General features: G+C 28.1%; 5 protein-coding genes across 7 annotated transcripts in view; all 5 read right to left on the bottom strand.

Annotated features, from left to right (window-relative positions):
* The window catches only part of Task6 (TWIK-related acid-sensitive K[+] channel 6), a 60,003-nt gene extending 49,698 nt beyond the window's left edge, over positions 1-10,305 (bottom strand). For all 3 annotated transcript variants that reach the window (XM_089173549.1, XM_015324549.2, XM_015324557.2), the window contains exon 1: positions 8,914-10,305. The gene's annotated coding sequence lies outside the window, so the exon portion shown is untranslated. The remainder of the gene's footprint in view (positions 1-8,913) is intronic.
* Positions 10,306-12,416: 2,111 nt separating this feature from the next.
* On the bottom strand, positions 12,417-17,592 carry LOC107068505 (uncharacterized). The gene is given in 5 exon segments (XM_089173547.1): positions 12,417-13,861; positions 13,944-14,122; positions 14,125-14,224; positions 14,488-14,625; positions 14,627-17,592. Coding segments are annotated over 5 exon segments (2,232 nt in total). The 5' UTR covers positions 16,237-17,592; the 3' UTR covers positions 12,417-13,656.
* A 144-nt stretch (positions 17,593-17,736) lies between these two features.
* On the bottom strand, positions 17,737-19,351 carry viaf (viral IAP-associated factor). Its single transcript, XM_015324948.2, has 5 exons — positions 19,191-19,351; positions 18,785-18,926; positions 18,487-18,712; positions 18,198-18,406; positions 17,737-18,087 (listed from the first exon to the last, which is right to left on the bottom strand). Exons 1-5 carry the CDS (start codon positions 19,191-19,193, stop codon positions 17,960-17,962), a joined length of 708 nt encoding a protein of 235 aa, XP_015180434.1. The 5' UTR covers positions 19,194-19,351; the 3' UTR covers positions 17,737-17,959.
* A 484-nt stretch (positions 19,352-19,835) lies between these two features.
* LOC149032267 (chymotrypsin inhibitor-like) lies at positions 19,836-20,388 on the bottom strand. The gene is made up of 3 exons (XM_089173444.1): positions 20,307-20,388; positions 20,130-20,239; positions 19,836-20,033 (listed from the first exon to the last, which is right to left on the bottom strand). Exons 1-3 carry the CDS (start codon positions 20,353-20,355, stop codon positions 19,953-19,955), a joined length of 240 nt encoding a protein of 79 aa, XP_089029570.1. The 5' UTR covers positions 20,356-20,388; the 3' UTR covers positions 19,836-19,952.
* A 417-nt stretch (positions 20,389-20,805) lies between these two features.
* On the bottom strand, positions 20,806-21,386 carry LOC149032266 (venom peptide SjAPI-2-like). The gene is made up of 3 exons (XM_089173443.1): positions 21,266-21,386; positions 21,089-21,198; positions 20,806-21,002 (listed from the first exon to the last, which is right to left on the bottom strand). The coding sequence occupies exons 1-3, from the start codon at positions 21,312-21,314 to the stop codon at positions 20,922-20,924; spliced, it is 240 nt and encodes a 79-aa protein (XP_089029569.1). The 5' UTR covers positions 21,315-21,386; the 3' UTR covers positions 20,806-20,921.
* Between the last annotated feature and the right edge of the window lie 456 nt (positions 21,387-21,842).

Genomic DNA, 21,842 nt, shown 5'->3' with positions numbered 1-21,842 from the left:
TCCCACTTTATTTTCTTTTTTCTGTAGTAATATAGAAAAAGGAATAAGATTTCTGCTAATATTGAATTTGAATATAAAAATCTTGTATTTTTAAAATACGAAAAAAGGAGAAGTTTGTTTAACCAAGGATCAACTCGATAAACTTTTAAAACAACAATCAATTTTATTATTTGTATAATAAAATATAATTAAAAACAAATCAAATTATTTAATTATATATAGGTATGTAAAAAAAAAAATCAGGAATAATTAATTTAATTTAATTTTTAAGCTTAATTGGTTCGAATAAATTTATTTTGAAATATCAATAAACTGCTTCAATGATCAAATAAGAAAAAGTAATATTAAAACTCAAGTTAATCAGTTTTTTCTTGTGAACGGGGGTTCACCTTAGATAAAATACGACCTAAACGAAAGTTCATCAAACTTTGATAACAAACGTCAAAGTTACAGTCGACTTTTAGTATCCGATGTAATTACTTGAAAACGATGTTCCCATTGTTCAGAGATTAGGCAACCCCTTTCTAGCATCGGCTTTATTTCACGTTGTTTCTATCAACGCCATTAATTTGTAAGATCCAATCCGCTTTTAAGGAATCGTTCGATAAAAGCTGTTAATTATAAATAAAAAGAAACAAAAGAAGAATAAGAATCAGAAGAATAGCAAGTAGTAGTAGTAGTAGTAGTCGAAGGTCTATGTTATTTTAATTAAAATCATTTTCCTCTTAAAATTGGAAAAATCTTGATTAATCTAGTTTTTTCCAAATATTTTTCCTTCTTTTTTTTTTTTTTTAACAGAAAATCAACCCTTTGCCGTTATAGTTTGATAGTAATACAAAGATGAAGGATTTTGTGGAATATTACATAGAAAAGAATAACAGTGAACTGCTTCCCTTTTTATTGCTTAAGGCCACAACTTAACTCACTTCGTTGTTCCAGCTGTATTCATAAGAGAAAGAAAAAGAGACAGAGAGAAATAGAGTACAAAGGAAAAAAAAACGAAATGACGAGAGAAAGACGTAAATGTTAGAACTGAGAGAAAAAAAAATATAATAAAAAAATAAAATAAAGAAAGATAACTAAGCTCTCGTGTATACGTTCAGATTTCTCTGAAATCACTGGCACTGAGAGCTAAACGAACCTACTTGAAGGTAGATAACTAGATAGGTTGATAGGTAGGTGGGGATAGCTAGCCCAAGATCTCTTCTTCCTTCAATATTTACACTCGCCATTAACTTTCTCTTCGGCGATCGAACTGACGCTTTTCCTAAAGTCGATTTACCCTCATCAAAATTCGAATACTCTCCTTTGAGACCTAAAGAATCTTTTCAAAGCATAGCAACCAAGTCAATATTTGGTGTCTGGTGTGTATAGTTAATAAGTATATCTAATTATAAGTTGATCAAGAAATAAGATTATTCGATTATTACAATTAACAGAAATAAAAGTCAATATTTGGTGGTTGTGGTGGTGGTGTCTGGTGTATAATTAATAAGTACATCTAATTATATAAGTTGATCAAGAAATAAGATTATTCAATTACAATTAAACAGAAACACAAGTCGAAATTTGATATATGGTTAATATATATAGATATATGTATATATATAATTTTAAGCTGATTGATATATAAGATAATTCAATCTCAATTATAAGAAATATCAGAGATTCGTAATAGAAGAATAAATTTATTTCTTATTCGAAATGACTGTTATCTAATGTCAGTAATAATCTTTGATCCATCAACCCTTACATCGTAATCCATGAATCTGGATTCTTCTTATCTCAACTTTCTTAATTTTTCACCTACGTAGTTCACCTATTTTCTTGCATGCCACGAACATATTACGCTCAATTGTGCTAGAAAATATTCAGAAAATCTTTTGTTACAGTTATCGATCAAAATCTAGCAATCTTATTTGTTTCATTACTTAGAAAAAAATGTTCAAATTATCGTCAAGTCGATATCTCATAATGTGGTTCAATTCATTTCCATTATATTCCTTTTTCTTCTTATTCATCTTTAATATAAATCTCATTCGATGAAATGAGTTTTATATTAGAAATTATTATTATCTCATTAATAATTTTTGTCATTTTCCATTAAGAATTCCAGCAGCTTGATTTTCATACAGCTGTCTGTACGAAATTGAGCTACTCCAATAGGCATTTCGATAAGATGAAATTTGCAACGCAAGGTCATATCTATATCTTCTGTAATTAAGTCATCTTGGTGTTCACTCAAAGTACCGTTCCTAGATAGAAGCTTCTACTTCCTATAGATTCATCTATGTAGATATGTATATCGAAATGATATTATCGATGAAAATGCTTCAATCGTCTTATCAGTGATTAACTAACATAAGTAACTGATATTGATTGAGATGACTCTATCATTTTAATGTGTAATTATTACATATTATTGTCATAATTACAAGAAAAGATAAAAAAGTAATTTAAATAATAAAAATGATCAAATCACTGTAAATCATTTAAAAACTAAAATTGAAATCTAAAAAATGGTATTTATCATTTTCATCAATATCTTGAATTTAATAAATTACTTTGATTCTCTCTTGTCAACATTACAAAAAATAAAATACGATAGAAAATTTGGTCCCCAAAAATTGACACGATTGTAAATCATACGAAATCTATTGAATTATCCAATAAGTAATGTAAAAATTTGTAATACGTATTTTTTTTCTTTTTTGTTTTAATATAAAAATAAACGACAATGTGTTCACAGTACGTTACAGTGAAAATATCTCGTCGACATTACTTATTAGCTAACCTAATATTATATATGATATTTCACTTAAGTTAAACCGTCGAGAAAATTGAAAATTTCTCGAAATTGCAAAAACTTTCCTCTTCCTACCTAGTACACTTACCACTTTCGTTGTATTTTATCTTAGCATGAGAAGCATTACTTAGACGTAACACGTACCTGACGTGCCCACCCCCTCTCTCTTTTGCCAAGAACCTTGACTGCAAAATAGTCTCTAATATAAGGAGCAGCAAGGAAAACGAGAGCATACTCGAGGGAACCCGCGCATATTCGAAATCACATTACACACCGACGCACGTTCTCGCCTTTAGATATTCTTGATCTCATTACGTTCGAATCTCTCGAAGCATTTGCAGAATTAAGATCTACGAAAAAGGTTTTAACGTTAGATTCGACATTAACCTTAATCGATTAAATAAAAAGTACGTATTTTGATTTTTCAATTTTCTCTCTTTTCTTTTTCTTTATTTTATTATATTCGATTTCTTTCTATAATACACACATTTTCATATAATGAAAAATATTAAATTCTATCTTGATATTAATTTTATTTTTCATCCCAGTTGTTCAATATTTAATTAACCATTTTTATATTATTTAAAAAAATTGATATTCGTTGTGTTAATTTTAAATTCGTAGATTGGTTAACCTTCGTTTTGATGCTTCAGGATTTCATTTTTCATTGGTTAATTTTTATATTTTTATAATATAAAATTTTTATGATTTATTTGAATTTTTTTTCTTTAACTTTCTCTCTTTCGTATTGAAATATGTGTGTAGTATACTTTATAAAAAATACACACAAATAGGAAAATAATAATAAAAAATAAAATAAAAAAACACTTTAAAAATTTCTTCGAATATCCTAGAAAAGAAGTGACTCTTATCGAAAGGAAAAATTTGAATGAATTATAACATAAACTTGCCGATATATTTCTTTATGTCCACTACTTTTCTATCGATACTACTTTCATATCGTATATTATAGACTTTAACTACTTCAACCGAAGATGATTTCACGTACGAAATGTTTTATGTGTACCTTTCTCTCTACGACTTCAATGTATTTTTAAGTCAAAATTATAATAGGAGGAAAAAAAATATACTTTCTACAATTCAAAATTAAACATCGAAAAAGTAGTAATTGGTAGTTGATATTTTTAACAGGAAGAAGAAAGACGAGAAAATGAAAAAGACAAAAAGCAAACTGAAAAAAAAAAAAAGGAAAAAGAAATAGTTTCTTTTCAGGATGGAACGGGTTTTATCTAAAATTAAAACTTTGAAAGCTTCTTTGGGTCGTGAGATTAAGTGGATCGTCCATTATATAGAAAAGTGTGTAGAAGGGTAGTGGGGTACGGAGATGGACTGTGGGGAGTTGAAAGTGGGGACTTTTTGCCGGTGCGTTTAACTCGCGAAGAACGAAAGGAACGAATAGAGAAAGATAAAAAAAAAAAAGAAAAAGAAGTAAAGAAAAAAGGAGAGGGAAAGAGAGAGAAAAACTACAAAGTTGTTGTGGGAGTAAAACGAAGCGCTTTTTCTTGCATGTATGCGAATTCATCGAGTGGAAAAGATGTCCGTTCATTTGAAACGACAAAGAGAGGGGGAGAAACACTGCTAGACATACACACCCATATATATACACTCATATATACATGTCGACTTATATACACATATAAATAGTTATAAGAGTATAGGAATACATATGCAAAATTACGTATAATAAACTATCCTTTCTTATTATATGTTCTCGAATTTTATGCAACGTTTCTTTTATTGAATAGGACGTTTTTAATCTTGTCCATCATTTCTCTTCTTGAGTTTCACTATTTGATACCACCATATATATATATTTATCTGTTAATCATAATCTTGTGGTGAAATATATTTCAGTCGTTTTTTAAAACTATTATTTGACAAAATTCTCATAAATCATCTAATGCTTTGATCTTTTGTATCGATAAGACAAAATATCGATCAATTTTTCTGTTAGTATACATTTTTAAACATTAGGTATTCTCTTTCGAATATTATTTCTTTCTCTAGCTCTTAAATAAATAGCTCGTTGTAAATGATTCATTTTTGGCAATGACTAGAAGTTGTAAGTATGTATTCAAAATCATAAATTCGAGAAGGTCGATCGTAAAACGAGTTATAAAAAACAATAATCGTTAAATACGAATATTCGTTCGGCATGTAATCGCTCGGTAAACCGGCTTACGTCGAAACGAATTATTTCCCTTTTTAATACGTCAGCGATTCAGCAAATGATCCTGTTGAAAATTCGACATTTCGTTGGTTTTTTTTTAATATTTTTTTTTTGTTTTGTTTTAGACACAAACGGTATGAAATATTCTCGTTCGAAATATTTTTTTTTGTTCAGTTCGTACATATATAATATTTTCACTCTGCTGAAATTTCTACTTCTTTCTTTTTTTTTATTGGTTTAATATTTTTATTTTTTATTTATTTCATACAAATAACGAACCCCATATAAAATAAGTATTCTAATTCCTAAAGATAATAAATGAAAAAATAATTTAAATTTCACAGATTTACAAAAAGAACGCACAAATTTCTCTTTTTTTTTTTTTTCAATCAACAAAACGATTTCTTTGTGTTTCTCAAACAAACACGTTTTAATTTTTTTACAATTTTCTGTTTAAAATAAAATAATTAAATTGTATTAAGGACTTTGTTCGAAAAGAATCAAGTACAGTTTTTTTTTCGAATGATATTTACAAAATTACATAAATCAGAAGAATAGCAAGTTTGAGATATTTTCTCCCTTAATATTTTTCTCCCATTTTATTATATTGGCTTTTTTGTTGTTTCCCTTCATTGTCTTTCTTTCTACTCTCAACTTATACCCCAATAAAATAAATAATTCCCTGGCTCATAAATAATATGATAACGAAACGCCTTACTTTGCCATTCAACTCGGCAACTTGAGGAAATGGCACACACACAAAAAGGTAAATATAAAACTAGTTCCTTGATATTAACTAGAATCTTTCTTTTCTTCATTTCAAAACTTTTTGGATAATTAAGAAAAATGTTAATATTTATGTACATATCAAAGTGACTGTAATATACCTTCCGCACGAAATGTTTACCAATGAAATTCTTATGTAATATTTATACATATTTTTCTTTTTATAACACAAAATGTTTAATGAAAATATGTTATTTTTTCTTTCTTTTTTTTTTTTTGACTTATTTTTAAATATAAAATTACTTCCCACTTGATATTACCACCCTTCTGAATACATTTTCTATATAAACCACTGTATGTGTATCAACATTTATGTAATATTAATAATGTTATTTATGTATTGCAATATATTATTGGAACGTGCGCGCACGATAATACTTTATGAACTTCATATTTGTTACACTTTACGCGAACCCACCCTTAGTTTTTTAAGTGTATATTTTTAATAAATTTTTTCTTCCTTTTTCCTACATTACAAAATTAATCAAACAAAATCTATTTTGAGAGAGTATACGATTATATCGTTTTACAATCCCCATGAGATTATATAATTTGTATAAAATATATATATATACAAAGAATAAAAGAAGATATTTTACATAAAATGATTACAAATAATAAATTTATAAAACAGAGTTGTACCATCCGAGATGATTATTAAGTCGAGCTTGAACGTTCGATCTCGAACGTACTGGTCTCGATATCGGAGCCATTCGACAAGCCACTCGACGATCAATTTTCTCTTGATTTTCGATGCGACCGAGTTGCCTTTATCATGGTAATACGTTCCTTCTTGCCATCTTACGAACGAGCTCGTACAAGCTGACGCCGATCGCATAGAAAAAGAAAGAGAATGGGAGAGAAAGCCGATTTCACTTTGAAATAAGATCGTATGCTGCATCTACGACAGTTTGCTTGATTTAAATATCATTTTTAATACTTCATCGGCTTGAATCGTTTCAATGAACAAATGAAAATTATATTTAAAAATGATATCCTTTTGACGTTGATATAATGATAATAATAATAATAATAATAATAATAATAATAATAATAATAATAATAATAATAATAATAATAATAATAAAAAATAAGATGTACATATTTATTGTTTCGATGAATATTTAAATATGAACAATTTTATTTTTGTGTTCCTGTTACATATATATATATATATAGATATAGATACATTGCACGTAGTCACGAAAAGTATTGAGATTCAGGACTCACGCAAGCAACGAATCTATTTTTGACATAACATGCCATAGTTATATGTAAAAAAAAAAAAAACCAGAAAAAATAAAAGAGAAGAGAAAAAATAAATATAAGTACATACGTGATCACGATGCAAACGTTAACGGTCCTGCGAACACGCGAATCCAGATTTATGATAAAATCCCAACGGCTATAAATTACATTCGAGTACTTTTTAAATGTAAAAGTTGGCGCGCATTTTTTCTACCCCTTTCTTTTATTCTCTCTCTTTCTCTCTCTCTCTCTCTCTCTCTCTCTATCTCTCTCTCTCTCTCATTTTTACTCTATATCACTATGAGAATGAAAATTTATTTTAAAATCGCTTGTTTCTCGTTGACTTTGTAACTAAAAGACCGTATAAACGTCGTGAACTTTTTTTCTTTTATGATCACTACAGGGTGGTCTCGTAAAATCTGACGATACGACTTACGGATTTTAAGGTTATGAGAACGTTTTTACTTTGCCCTAGTCTTTCGTCTTATCTTTTCAAAAAAAAAAAAAAAAAAGAAAAGAAAGAAAGATAAATCTACTTCGAAATTGTTTACATTATTTATTTCACATATTTACATACCTAATTAGATATGAAGAAGATAAAAAAAGGAAAAGAAACGTGATAAGTATTACTTTGGAAACATTTAATATTGAAAACGATCGAAATTTCATTATTAATCTAATATATTTGATAAAAGATTTCTGATATGTGGAATTTTCCGTCCTTTCTGCAAAATCGGTTTTGACGAGGACAAAGAAGAAGGAAGAAACCTCACGTTAAGCTAATCTAAAACTTTACAAGCCTTCCCCCCCATCGACTTCGTGTTTTCCATATTATCAAGGGAAAGGAAAGACAAAAAAAAACACTGATCGTTAAACGATTCGATTTTCAACAAAGTTCGGCGCTTCCAATTTTTTATCTAAATCTTCTGAACGTGAAAATAATATCTACTATGTTACCGAAGCAACGAGATAGATATATAGTACGTATGTATACGTACGTATACGTATGTACGTACGTATACATGTATACGTATGTATATATATATACATATCCATCTTATAGGGGATGACAAGGAAAAAGACAAACTTACGTGTAAATGAAACGTTTCTCTTGTTTCAACTGAATCACTATAAATTTTGTAAAAATCATCATTCGCTTTGATTTACCTTGATCCATGTGATTTCAATCATTAATTCATTTAGTATCTTCCAGCTGTTTTTTCATAAATTCAAAATTCATTGACACTAGACTGAAATATTGGAAGGGTGCATAGACCCGGTACGATCGAACAAGTGAAAATCGAAATCAAATCGAACGAAAATCGAAAGATAGATACATAGATAAAATTAACGAGAGTGAAAGAGTGAAACAGTAAAAGAGAGAGAGAGAGAGAGACAGAGACAGAGAAAAAGAGAGACAGAAAGGGAGGAAAATATCGAACGAGAATCGAAGTGGTTGCTCGAAAACGCCATGTCCGCTATCCCTTCTACCCTCTCAACTGTCTCGCGTTCTGCTCTCACCCTCTTTCTCCATCTCTTTCTTTCCCCTACACAATCTATCTCCGTCTTTGTCTACGCACGCGACGCCGGCCGAGCGCGTACGATCTTTGATATCGCGAAGTAGAAAGAAGGAGCTAAGCCAGACAACCGGAATTTTTTCCTTTCGATCGACATATTTTTTATCTTCATTAAATCATATTTTTATTGTTATAATAAACGAATAAACATATAAAAAAAAATACAAAATAAAAACAATATTTCTTATCCTTCTTTTTTGTTAATTAAATTCGATCGGTAGGATTAAAAAAACAAACAAGTAGATAAAGAAATTAGCGCGAAATTGAACAATCGGAAACCTTTGTTAAATACAACTGTTACTCACCTTATCACGTCACGGCAAGGAGGAGACGACACATGCTAAATCCGACCACGCCATGCTCTATGTTTCTCTCTCTCTTTTTGCTTTCTCTTCTTTCTTCTAATCGGCGGCTTTCTCTTTTTCTCTCCAGAATAAGAAGAAGATGCACGACACCGCACTGCACCATACACAGAAGCACACTTCTTTCTTTTCACACCTTCTCTCTCTTCTTTTCTTATATTCTCTCAGTTCTATCTATCTATTTATCTATCTATCTATCATCTATCTATCTATCTAACTCTTTCTTTCTCTCTCTCTCTCTCTCTCTCTCTCTCGCTTTCATACAATTCTCTCTTTTTCTTTCAACCGACCGGCAAGAAACAACCACCATCACCCCCTATGTCACATTCTCTTTCTCTCTCTCTCTCTCTCACACACACACATACACACTCTCTCTTTCTTCCCCTTTTACGCAGCTTCTTTCTCTCTCTCTCCTTTTCTCTCTTCTTCCCGGCCGGCAAGCGAAACGGACGTGAGCCACTATCGAGACGAGGCTGGTGGAAGGAGAGAGAGAGATTATTGGTGGAGAGGAAGAGGAGAGGGAAGAAGTGGTGTTGTGTGTGTGTGTTGTCTTGTGTTATATTTTTTTCTTTTTCTTGTTATTATATTATTATTATTATTATTATTATTATTATTATTAATTTATTATTATTATTATATTGTTGTTGTTACTATTGTGGTTGTTGTTATTGTTGATGTTGTCGTTGATGCTGTCGCTGTTTTTAACTACCGCTGCGCGTTATCTTGTTGTTAAATTGAATCTATGAATTATTTTATTCGCCGCGTCAAGAAGAGAAGAAGAAACGGCGACAGGAGGAGACGGCGAGAGGGAGGTAGGTCAGGAGGAAGAGGAAGAAGAAAAGGAAGCACCTCCCTGCGGCACGCGCGCGCGCGAGAGAGAGAGAGACAACCCAGCATCCAGCTACGCCCGTGACAGCGTCTGGGCAACTACTGAGGATGATCTGCGTGGTTCCGGTCTAAGCTCTGATTCCGGTTTTCTCCGTGTTGGCGCCACCGCTGCAACCCTTTCTTCCTTGCTTCCTTCCTTCCTTCATTCCTTTCTTTCATCCTTATTTTCTTTCTTTCTTTTTTCCTTTTCTCTTAGCTTCCTTCCTTTCCTCTTCTATTTTTTTAAAATATACATAAATGTTATACAAAAATTGTGTTCATTAAAATTTCATTTAAGTCGACGATTACCTTTCATTTGGATCGATTGCTACAAATTTCAATTTACCCGCCACTTATCCGACTCGCGTATCTTTGAACATACACTTTTAATATATTTACCGATACAGCTTCGGAAATTAATTCTACAACAACAAAATCTTGGATCAATAGGATTATGTCACAGGATTTTGTTTTGGTTGTAGCAAATATGCTAATATTAGGATTGGATAATCCAAATTTGATGGAAGTTTTTATTCTATGTCAGATTGAAATTTTTCTGTTTTTTAATTCATGTAATCAAATGTTATGAAAATTATTTAAATGATTTACAATACAGATATTTCATATCTCATATATATTTCGTATTTAAATGATTTATTATATCGAACATTGTTATCATAAAATCTAAACAGTTCAAGCTGTCCTTTAGACAGACATAATAGTGTTCTTAAAATTTGCGTAAAAAAGAGGGTTTTTCTAGACATCGCATACATTTTCATTCAAATATAAAAAAAGAAAAAGTTTCCAAGTGTGTATCGGTCTTGTTTTACCATTATAAATCGTCTGCCATCTATCAATGTCAAATTACAGAAGCAACGCTTTACTACACAAGGATTGTAACATTTTCGGAAGAAACTTCACTCGTTTATGATCTAAGAAAATATAAAGTAACGTTACACTGAAGAAATCGAACTATTCGCGTGCATAGAAATTTTTTCTAATAATTTATACAACATTTATATGCAAATAAAATATAAATGATGGTAATTAATAAAGGACAAATTATATACATGAAACTGTATACTACAAGTACTGTATAATTTTCGAAAGATACATCGACCATTTACATCGTAGAAAAAATAAAATAAAGCTACACGGAATATATTGAACTATTCACATGCAATTTCAATAATTTATAATATCTATGTATTATACTACAAATAATGTATATAGAGCAATCATTAATGACAAGTTAAGTATCGAACTAAAGCAATAACGAATTACATACATAATTGAAATATCGCCATTAATTTTCAATCTATAGGCAATGTATCCTATTATTTTCTCGGTCATTAGAACAACTAATTAAAAAATGCTTAAACAAATTACACCATTTTTTGTAGATATAAGAAAACGATACATTCGGAGAACGTTTATTGTTTTCAGTTTTGGTTTTGGTGAGATCAGTGAAAAATGGCACGTTGTTTTGAAATAATTGCAATGTTAAAAAACAATGGTAATTTTTACGAAACTATTTTTCTAGCTCGCTGGAGTATGAAACTGTTAGGTCTTTGGCCAGAAAAAGATTTATACGCGTCTATAAAATCATTCCTCATTTTTTTAATGTTCAGCATCATGTTTATCCCTTCATTTCTTTATATAAAAAAAGGTGAAAGTATACCGGTAGACATTATTTTGATGATGGTTTACAGTGTTCCAACTATCACAAGATTCTTATTCGCTAAACTAAATAGTAAAAGCTACAAAATAATTATCAAACGTATGATCGATGATTGGAACGATTTTTCTGATTTATCGGAAACCAATAAGAAGATTCTACTTCATCACGCAAAAATAGCAAGACGTATTAACATAATTCATACACTTTGCATAGTGCTAACGTATTTTAGTAAGAAAAAAAATGTATTGTACAATTTTTTTTTAAACTTAGCCCCTTAATAATAAAAATTATTTATTATTTAGTTTTTATACTTACGCCGATCTACAACGGGCATATCGTTAATATTAATTCGTATTTAAATGTAACGATAAGAAAATTACCCTTCGAAGGATGGTTTCCATTCGATGAAAAACAAACGCCTGTTTTCGAAATAATTTATATGATCCAATTAATGCAAAACTTTTTTATCATGTGCGTGAACTTTTCAACGGATTCTTTTTTATGTACTGCGGTCCTTCATGCGTGCGGACAACTCGCAATATTGTCCAACGTTATACGTAATTATTCTGGTAATAGTAAACATAATAATAATAATAAAAATAAAAATAATAATAATAATAATAATAATAATAATAATAATAATAATAATAATAGAGAATGCGCTTGTTTGAGTTGTATCGTAAAACGCCATGTATTAATAATAGAGTAAGTTTCATTATTTCTTTTATTTATTTTTATCATAATTGTTTATTATCTAAAATTAATTTAATGATTTTAGATACGTAAAAATAATGAAAGATTCTTTTCGTGGATTAATATTGTTTCAATTGTTAGGAAACACTGTTGCTCTTGGTATAGATGGATATTTGCTTATTATAGTAAGTTATGGAAAAAATGATTAATATAATAATAATTATTTAATTAAGATAAATATCAATAATCGTAATTAGTATATAGAAAATAATGACATCGGTGGAATCTTCACATATACTTCCTATGGAATATTTCTTACACACAGTTTCTTCATTTATTGCTATCTCGGAGAATTTCTGATTGAAAAGGTAATCGTTGTTGTCTTTTGTTATTTCTTTAATTTTTTCAACAAACACCAAATATTATATAAAAATATTACATTTATTTGAGGCCGAAGATATCGGGAATACTGCATACAATATAAAGTGGTACAAACTTTCAATCTATTCATCGTCACCCCTTATTATGTTTATTCGTTCAAGTTTCTCGTGTAAAATCACCGCAGGAGATTTTTCAGTAATGAGATTGTCCTATTATCAAAAAGTAAGTAAATATAATAAATATAATCTTACATAATTATTCCTTTATAAAGAACGTTATTTAAACAGTCTTTAAATTATCTTATAGATTATAATGACTTCGATTTCTTATATCTCTCTTCTTAAAGCAATTAAATGAACCAAAAATATAACATATTTTATTTGCCATAACGTATATTTATATATTTAACGATAAAATTAATTTAAATCGAAATAATATTATTTATTTCTAAACGTTTTTACGTATTACACAAAAATAAAATTCACGAATAAAAAAATTATTTAGCAAATCAAAAAATATTTCTACATGTTATATATATATGTTACCGTGAAAGATTGAAATTGGAGAATGTCAAGATTCACATGGTTGCTTGGTGTATATCTAAAATATTAATGTATAAGAATAAACGCAAATACTTGATTTTTCATTTTTCACGTGGACAAGCGAACACGTGAATCTTTACATTCTCCAATTTCGGTCTTTCACGGTAATATATATATATACATAAACTATAACAATATAATCTTAGTCAGTCAAATTAATATAAATAAAATATTACGTAACAAGATAAAAAATATTTAATCTCTTGGTGGAATCGATGTAACCACGTTCGAACGACAATTTTCTTTTTCTTTTTTTTATCTTGTTTGTGTGTGTGTCAATTAATTAATTAAAACTAAAGTTAAACATGAACTTAAACTAAAAACAATATTTTTTATCAAACGTATAAAAATATATTGTTATAAACTTATTAAATAATAATAAAAATAATGTCATGTAAAATAGATTGTAAAAGAATAGTTATTATCGATGTATTCAATGTAATATATGAAAAATAATGTATATTAAACGGTGACTATGAGAGTACAATTTTTATCCCTTAAATTCAAGGACTTTTTGGAATTAATATGTGTACCTAAGTGTTTTTCAAAAGCACCATACTTTTTATATATTTTTGAGCAGACATCACATTTATATTCCTTATTTGTATCTTTCTTATAATCTATTTTATGCACAATTTTAAGGTGGTATATTAAAGATGATTTATGCCTAAAACAAAAAAGAACTATATGTGTACTATTTTTACTTAAAAAATTCTACTTTAATAAAAAAATATAAATTTCTTTCTTACCTGTAACTCTTATTACACTTATTACAATCAAAAGGTAATTTAACACAGCCACAATATATGAAGTGATTATTAAAGACACACTTTTTATTGAAAAGTCGACCGCAACGTTCGCATAATATCATATACATATCTACAAAAAGGTATGTAATTATAAAACTGAGAATATATAAATAAATACACGTAGAAAAAAACATGTTTTGCTACCTCCGTGTGCCCCTGATACATGCAACGCCAGCGAACGTTTGGATGGAAATGTTAATGGACATAATAAACACTGCAAACTATACATAATTTTAGTTACATGTAGTACATACTAGAATTCTTCAATGAAATATATATAGTGTTCTGCAACTAATGGAACAAGCGAGTAAAGGATGTGATTTTACATTAAAAACTAACTCAAAAATATAAAATAAATTTTGTTCGTATAAGGGTTTGTTTTGTAGAAAAATAAATTTGAAAATTTGTTGAGTACACTCCCTGCTCACTTGTACTATTGTTATAGGCCACCCTGTGTATATATACATATATGAATATAACTTACGTTTCCTTAATATCCTCTTTTACTTTCTTTATATGATTTGAATTATCAGTTTTTATTAAAGCTTTTTTATCATTTGTTTCTTTATAATCACACTCTAACTCAAGTTCTTCATTGAGTTTGTGGACCATTATATACTTATTGGGCGTTCTTTTTTTCTTGTACTACTTCTTCTAAATGTTTATCATTTTCTAATACATCTGTTGATGAAATGTCTTTTGAATCTAATGAAACTTGTGCAGAAAGATCTGTATCAGGAAGTACGTCGAATTGAGCATTCTGCTGCGTATTTGATTTTGGCTTTACAATAGTTGAATCTTCTAAATTATTATTTAAATAATCATCTGTTTTACTTTTACTAACATTGATAAGTAGAAAATTACTATTTGAAGAAACTAAATCATTATTTAATTTACTTTCTAAATAAGCTTTATACTTTTCTTCATCTTTAAGTAACAGACTATCCAAATGTTTAGTTTTGTCTTTATTTAAAGAATTTTGTATAATATTATGTGTAGATTGTTCTTGGCAGGATGCAATATCCAGTGAATTATCCAACGAATCATTAAAATAACTTGAAAGATAATTATTAACATAACTTGTCTCTGAATTTTCTTCAAACAGTAAACAATCTTTACTCTTATGATGAGAAAAATCCTTGCAATCCAATGGACTTTCAGAACTATTTTCTACCTGATCTATAACATTATCTTTTAGAGATTTGTGACATTCTACTTTTTGGTAGTCTAGAATATTAGAACTATAAATGGTATTAGAATTAACATTGTAACAATCGTCATTCAAAACTTGTTGTTCTTTTAAAATATCAGTTAAGATATCAAAGTGATCTATATAATCTTCGTGAATTTGTTCTTCATGACATGTAATGAAATCGAGAGAAATATCTACATCATTACTTGTTCCTTTATCTTGTTCCAAAATAGATGCAGTAGAATCTGAAGTAACATTAGATTTTTGAGAAGTTTCATTTACAGGTTGTTCGTTGTTTACCTCTTTCATTAACAATGACTTCCTTCCACGTATTTTTCTTTTATTACTACAATTACGTTCCGTTGTTTTTCTCGAGTTTAATTTAATTTTTTTCTTAGAACTATTATCACAATCATTTGTACTATTAATCACCCAATTAATTGATTCCTCTTCAACAGTTAACGGATCATGTTTTTGTTTTCTTTTACGATGTGATGTCTCCATATTTTTTGTACTTTCTTCTACAAAAATATTATTCTCAAGCATTTCATTAGTGTAATAAGAATTATCTTCTGTATCAAATGGAAAAGAAAATGTTTTACGCTTAGAATATGATTTAGGACCTCTTAATATATTAGGTAAATTACGAGTATTGCACAGATCCTTAAACGTTAACATATCCTCTTCGGATTGTAATTTCAATAATTCTTTATTATTTCTTGAATCACATTGGAACGACATACAAGATATGGTATCTTCTGCCCCTAATAAGATTAATTTAAGTATATGCGAATCTAAGTTAATTATTTCTGGATTAACAATATGTTCTTTCTTATCCATTCTTATGCATATTGAATCACTCAATGTTTCAGTAAAACCATTAGAAGTTTCATTGTTAACCTCTGAACTAATTGATGAAAAATCAAAGTCTTCTACAAAATCATTGGTTACATTGCAAATACTTTCCATCTCTAAATTGTTTGAAGATAACCAAATATCCTCTTCCGAAATGCTAATTACATTTGCTTCTTTTAAATTCATTGACCTAAAATATAAATTTCAAACCAAAAAGAATAGTTTTAATTATTAATCTAATATTTTAAACAATAAAATAAACAAATTCCTAACAACAAAAAAATTACACATACATAAAATCGGTTGTCATTGTTTTGTTTTCACTATAGATGGATAATTTACAACAATTATTTTAACGAACTATATTATTTGAACAATTGTTCAAATAGATGACGAATTGTAAAACAATTCAATTACACAATTACAGTTTGATCATATAAAATATTTAACAAAGCACTAGTGCATTCTAGACAAAGAAATGTACTACTAACTTGACTGTCTTCACTTTTTTTTATTTCTTCTTTAAAATATTTTCACAACTATCAACATAATTGAATATTTTTCATTATTATATTATTAAAAACTTAATATTGTTAATAAATAAAAGATTAGCATTTATAATATAATATTAATCAGAACGACATATTCGAAAGAAAATTGTTGATTAAAAAAAAACAATTAAACGAAACTTCTTGAACAAAAATCTACATACTTTTCTTTGATATATAATACACACATACATATAAATCCATGTTCACACATCACGTGCACTTCGCGTATAACAATAAAACAACAAAAATTAAAAAATAAATTAATAAATAAAAGTAATGATAAAATTGATTAATATGTTTTGGAAATGACGTAATAAGAATAAATAGTTAAAGTAGAAAATAGAAATATGCAAAGAAAGAAAACTTACCAGAAAAAAAATCGTATCAACCGTCTTTTTTGAGCAATGAATAGGGACTGAATTTTTCGTTGAAGTGTTTCTACTAAATTTGAGAAAGAGACTGTTTAGTCGTCAATAAAAAAAGCGGCGTAATGTATCGTTAGGATGTGAAAGAGAAACCTGAGAAGTCCTTGAAAACAAAATGTAAACAATGAGAAAAAAATGCTTTCCGACCATTCTACACACTATTACGTATATATATATATATATATGCAATATTATCGTTGCTATGTTGTTGGGTCTTCATGTTTGAGTTGGTAAGTTTATACACTAACAAAAGAAAAAGAAAAAGAAAAAGAAACAGAAATACTAAGATGAAAGAGATAAAGATAAAGATAAAGAAAGTTTTATGAATAGTAGAATTCTTGTGTTTTTTTTTTTTTTTTTTTTTTTAATATAATCAAGACTAAGACTTTTCAAAGTATGACTTCGGACGCGTAACTACCGAAAATTAATGAAAAACCATTTTACTATGCGTATAGTATGTTTATAAGTTTATAATAGTGAAAGAGAAGATAGTATAGAATTTATATCTATGGTCGTGAAAATACTTGTTTAGGTAAAGGGACCGGGCAAGTAAACAAATTTGAGATAGCCTAATCAAGATAAAATAAATTTCGAGATTATTGAATTTTCGAAATTCTGTATAAAATTATCTTTATCAATTTTCAACTTACGTAGCATATACATATTTTGAAAAACAATATGAAAGAATAAATCTTAGCGAAGAAACTATCTAAATTATGAAAATTAATTGTTTTATTCCGTTACACGACATTAGCAAGAAGATTTTTAGTGATATTAATTAGTGATAAATGTGTATATGTATATACACTTTTTTAAACAAATAGATATATCAATTGAAATGCCACTTTTGTCATTATACAAGATATTCACACTTTTAGCACCTTATATTATATGTAGTATTATTTTTAAAAAGTAACATTAATTCAAAATAAGTTACCAATCATTTCTATCGCTCTCTAATTCAGAAAATAATACATCTTTTACTTGCGGACGATTTACTCGAGGATTGGCTTTTAACGTTGTTGTTATAGCTTTAGTTTCACCAAGCATCCACTCTAATTCTGAAATATAAATTATATTTATGTTAAAGAGAGTAACCGTTAATTATAATATTAATTTAACATTTGTTATATATAGTCTATACGCTGTTGAAATAAATATAAATTTTAACCTTCTTCCGTAAGTTTCATTCCACCTAATTCTATTGGTCCGATGAATTTTTTAACCATGGTTCCTTGGTAATATACAAAAATAGTTGGAAGATTTCTATCTGGCCAATTAGGTATGCAAGTAGTAGAAATACTTTTGAGAAATTTTGTTGCGGGAAATTTGCTTGCTAACGAAGCTAAATGTTGATTGACAAGCGAGCATAATGGAATTCTGAGAAAAAAATGCAAAGTATATAGAATAAATGATATACACTTAAAAGTAAATATTAAAAATTTTGTTAAGTTACAAACCCTGATTTATATAAATGTAAAACTACATAAACATCTCCTGCATTATTAACTTCTTGGACGTAATCCTGGCCTGATATTTCCTTAACTACTCCATACTTGCTTTTATTTGCTAATGCCATCATCTCCGCTATCCTTTTACGTCTAAATTCTAAAAGAAATTTTTCATCCTCTTCGTCTTCCAACTCATCCAATTCATCTAAGGTTTTACTTTCTAAATCATTAGTAGCTAAAGAAACAGAATTTATTGTAAACCATTTATTTAATTTCAATTTTTAATGATACAGATAAAGAAACTTACTGCGTCCTGTTTTTTCATTTATCGTATTCTCTACAATGTCTAATATTTGATCTTCCGTTACTTCCTTTTCTTTGGCTTTTTCAGGAATAATACCCTTTCTCCTAAGAATATCATTCCATTCTGTATCTTCGTTTGGATCTTGCTATAATATAAAGATTTAATAAAAACAATATTTATTATAAAATAATAATCAGGTATATAACAAAGTAATTTTAACCAAGAGGAAGAAGGAAAAAACTACCTGTTTATATAAATATAATGATAAAAATAAAAATCTCTTTTAAATTATGTAAATCTATTTTCAGCTGTAACATTTCCTTATAAAGTTAGAGGCTAAAGCTATTAGAGGCGTATACGTATGAGTAAGGTTACTTTTTTATGGGTAAATAATTCGTTTTTTACTTACCATTGTACTATTTTTATAATTTTCTTTTCACACTAGTTTTATCTTAATATTAAAGTATTAAAAACAATGTTTTTGTTATGTTCGACTAGTAAAAATCACATGCCTCCAAATGTATTAGACTCCTATGACAAATACGGATAACACGAGCTACAAGTGTAGCAGTGGAACAGTGTCTCCACCATGCGGTTCTTATATAAATTAAATATACAAGCAGTTTAGTATGGAAAAGAGTAGTTCAAAAGGAGGGCTTTTCAAAATTGCGAATTAGATAAATTCGTACAATTAGGTGAATTATCTTTCATTTTTATAGGGTTCATTTAATTTTTTTTAAATTGAACTATAATCGTACTAAATATTAATACATTTTACTAGAATATAGGTTATATTATATTAAGTTAGGTTATATTATATACATTATCAATAAATGGCAATGTTTTTCAAATTAAAAAAAAAATGACATTTCTTATAGGCATCCCTAATATAACATCTACATACATTTTATATTAATACAAGAAAGGCCGAACAAGAAATTTTAGAACGCTACAACTTCGCCATCTTTCGTATGGTTTCTACAACTAGGATCGAGAAAATAGTTTTTTGAGTGAAAGAGATCGTCAAATGGAAAAAGAAACAAATCAAAAAATATATGATATTATAATATTTTATTATTGCAGTATATATGATAATTTTTCAATTCTATCGAATTATACATTCCTATAGAATTTGAACTTACATTTTTTTATAATCGTCGGATTATTTATTTTAACATTGTGAGGGTAAAACACATATATTGTTTTTGTTAAGTACATATCCATCGTTGCAAACGCATCCCTCTCTACAGACCTAAGAAGAAAATAATCAAATCCATAAGTTAGTTATTAGAAATAATATACTTCGTTTTCAAAACAACGACGGATAAAATAAAACAAGTTTACTTACTAGAGCACAAAATTTGGGTGGATTTTTGTAATTACCACACGTTAATGGACAAACACCCGCACAACCGGAATAAACCGCATTTGGTCCACAATCGGTCGAACAAACGACACCTTTATTATATAAATTATTTTTTATTTATCATTATTTATCAGTAAATTAATGTATTTGAAAACTTACTTGCGATATAAAGGCTTAGGATAAAGAAGATCGTCAAACTGCGAAACATGATGGAACAGTATTATTCTGAAATAAAATTAGACTAATGGAACTGTTATTCTTGCGCTTCAATTTATATTCGCAAGCTTCTTTTATTTTGTCATATAAATTATAATGTTTATTTAAAAGAGATAATTCTTATACTATGCAATATTTATATATGTGGTTTCGAAATAAGGAAATTCATAAATTGAATTCAAACTTATAACACACGGAGCATTTATATATATACATAGTTTTTGTCATGCTGCTGCTTTTAATTGTTTTCTTTCGATTGATTATATTAACTTAGTGTCATGTAAAAACTGTCAAAGTTCCATTTTATGTGTTAACATGAAAATGGTATTTTTTACTATATATAAAACTTTGTATTTTTACTTATAAGTAATTAATAATTGTTTAAAATGGTAGATATATATTGGATATATGTACGTTCGAAAAAGAAACAAATCAAAAAATATATGATATTATAATATTTTATTATTGCAGTATATATGATAATTTTTCAATTCTATCGAATTATACATTTTTATAGAATTCGAACTTACATTTTTTATAATCGTCGGATTATTTACTTTAACATTGAGAGGGTAAAACGCATATATTGTTTTTGTTTAGAACATATCCTCTATTGCAAACGCATCCCTCTCTACAGACCTAATTAAAAAATAATCAAATCCATAAGTTAATTATTAGAAATAATATACTTCGTTTTCATAACATCGATAGATGTATTCACTTACTTGAATACAAAATTCAGGTGGATTTTGATAATTATCACACGTTAGTGGACAAGCACTCGCACAACCGGAATAAACCCCTTTTGGCCCACAATCGCTCGAGCAAACAACACCTTTATCATATAAATTATTTTTTATTTATCATTATTTATCATTAAATTAATGTATTTAAAAACTTACTTGCGATATAAAGGCTTAGGATAAAGAAGATCGTCAAACTGCGAAACATGATGGAACAGTATTATTCTGAAATAAAATTAGACTAATGGAACTGTTATTTTTGCGCTTCAATTTATATTCGCGAGCTGCTTTTATTTTGCCATATAAATTATAATGTTTATTTAAAAGAGATAATTCTTTTATTATGTAATGTTTATATACGTGGTTTCGAAATAAGGAAGTTCATAAATTGAATTCAAACATTTAACACACGAAACATATATATATACATGTACATATACTATTTATCATGCTGTTGTTTTCCAAATTAATTTTTCTTAATTTATATGAAATTTCTAAGAAAAAATGGAAACAAATTTTATTAATATCTATAAAATTTAACGTTATAATCAAATATGCAATATCGTTGATAAATAATTTAGAAAGGATGATCATAATCAGTATCAGAAAAATATTTCTTCAGAGTTTCCTGCACGCGGATGAAAGAACCAGTTTCTCTTTTTTCTTTTTCATTCATGCGTGTGCCATTCGGCTCATATTGTCGAAGCATTTATTTTGACAGCATTGTGTCAGCCAA

This window comes from Polistes dominula, unplaced genomic scaffold, assembly GCF_049000335.1.
Source record: "Polistes dominula isolate Pdom_NZ unplaced genomic scaffold, Pdom_raw_medaka contig_33, whole genome shotgun sequence".
NCBI lineage: Eukaryota > Metazoa > Arthropoda > Insecta > Hymenoptera > Vespidae > Polistes > Polistes dominula.
This window is presented reverse-complemented; position numbering and strand designations above follow the sequence as displayed.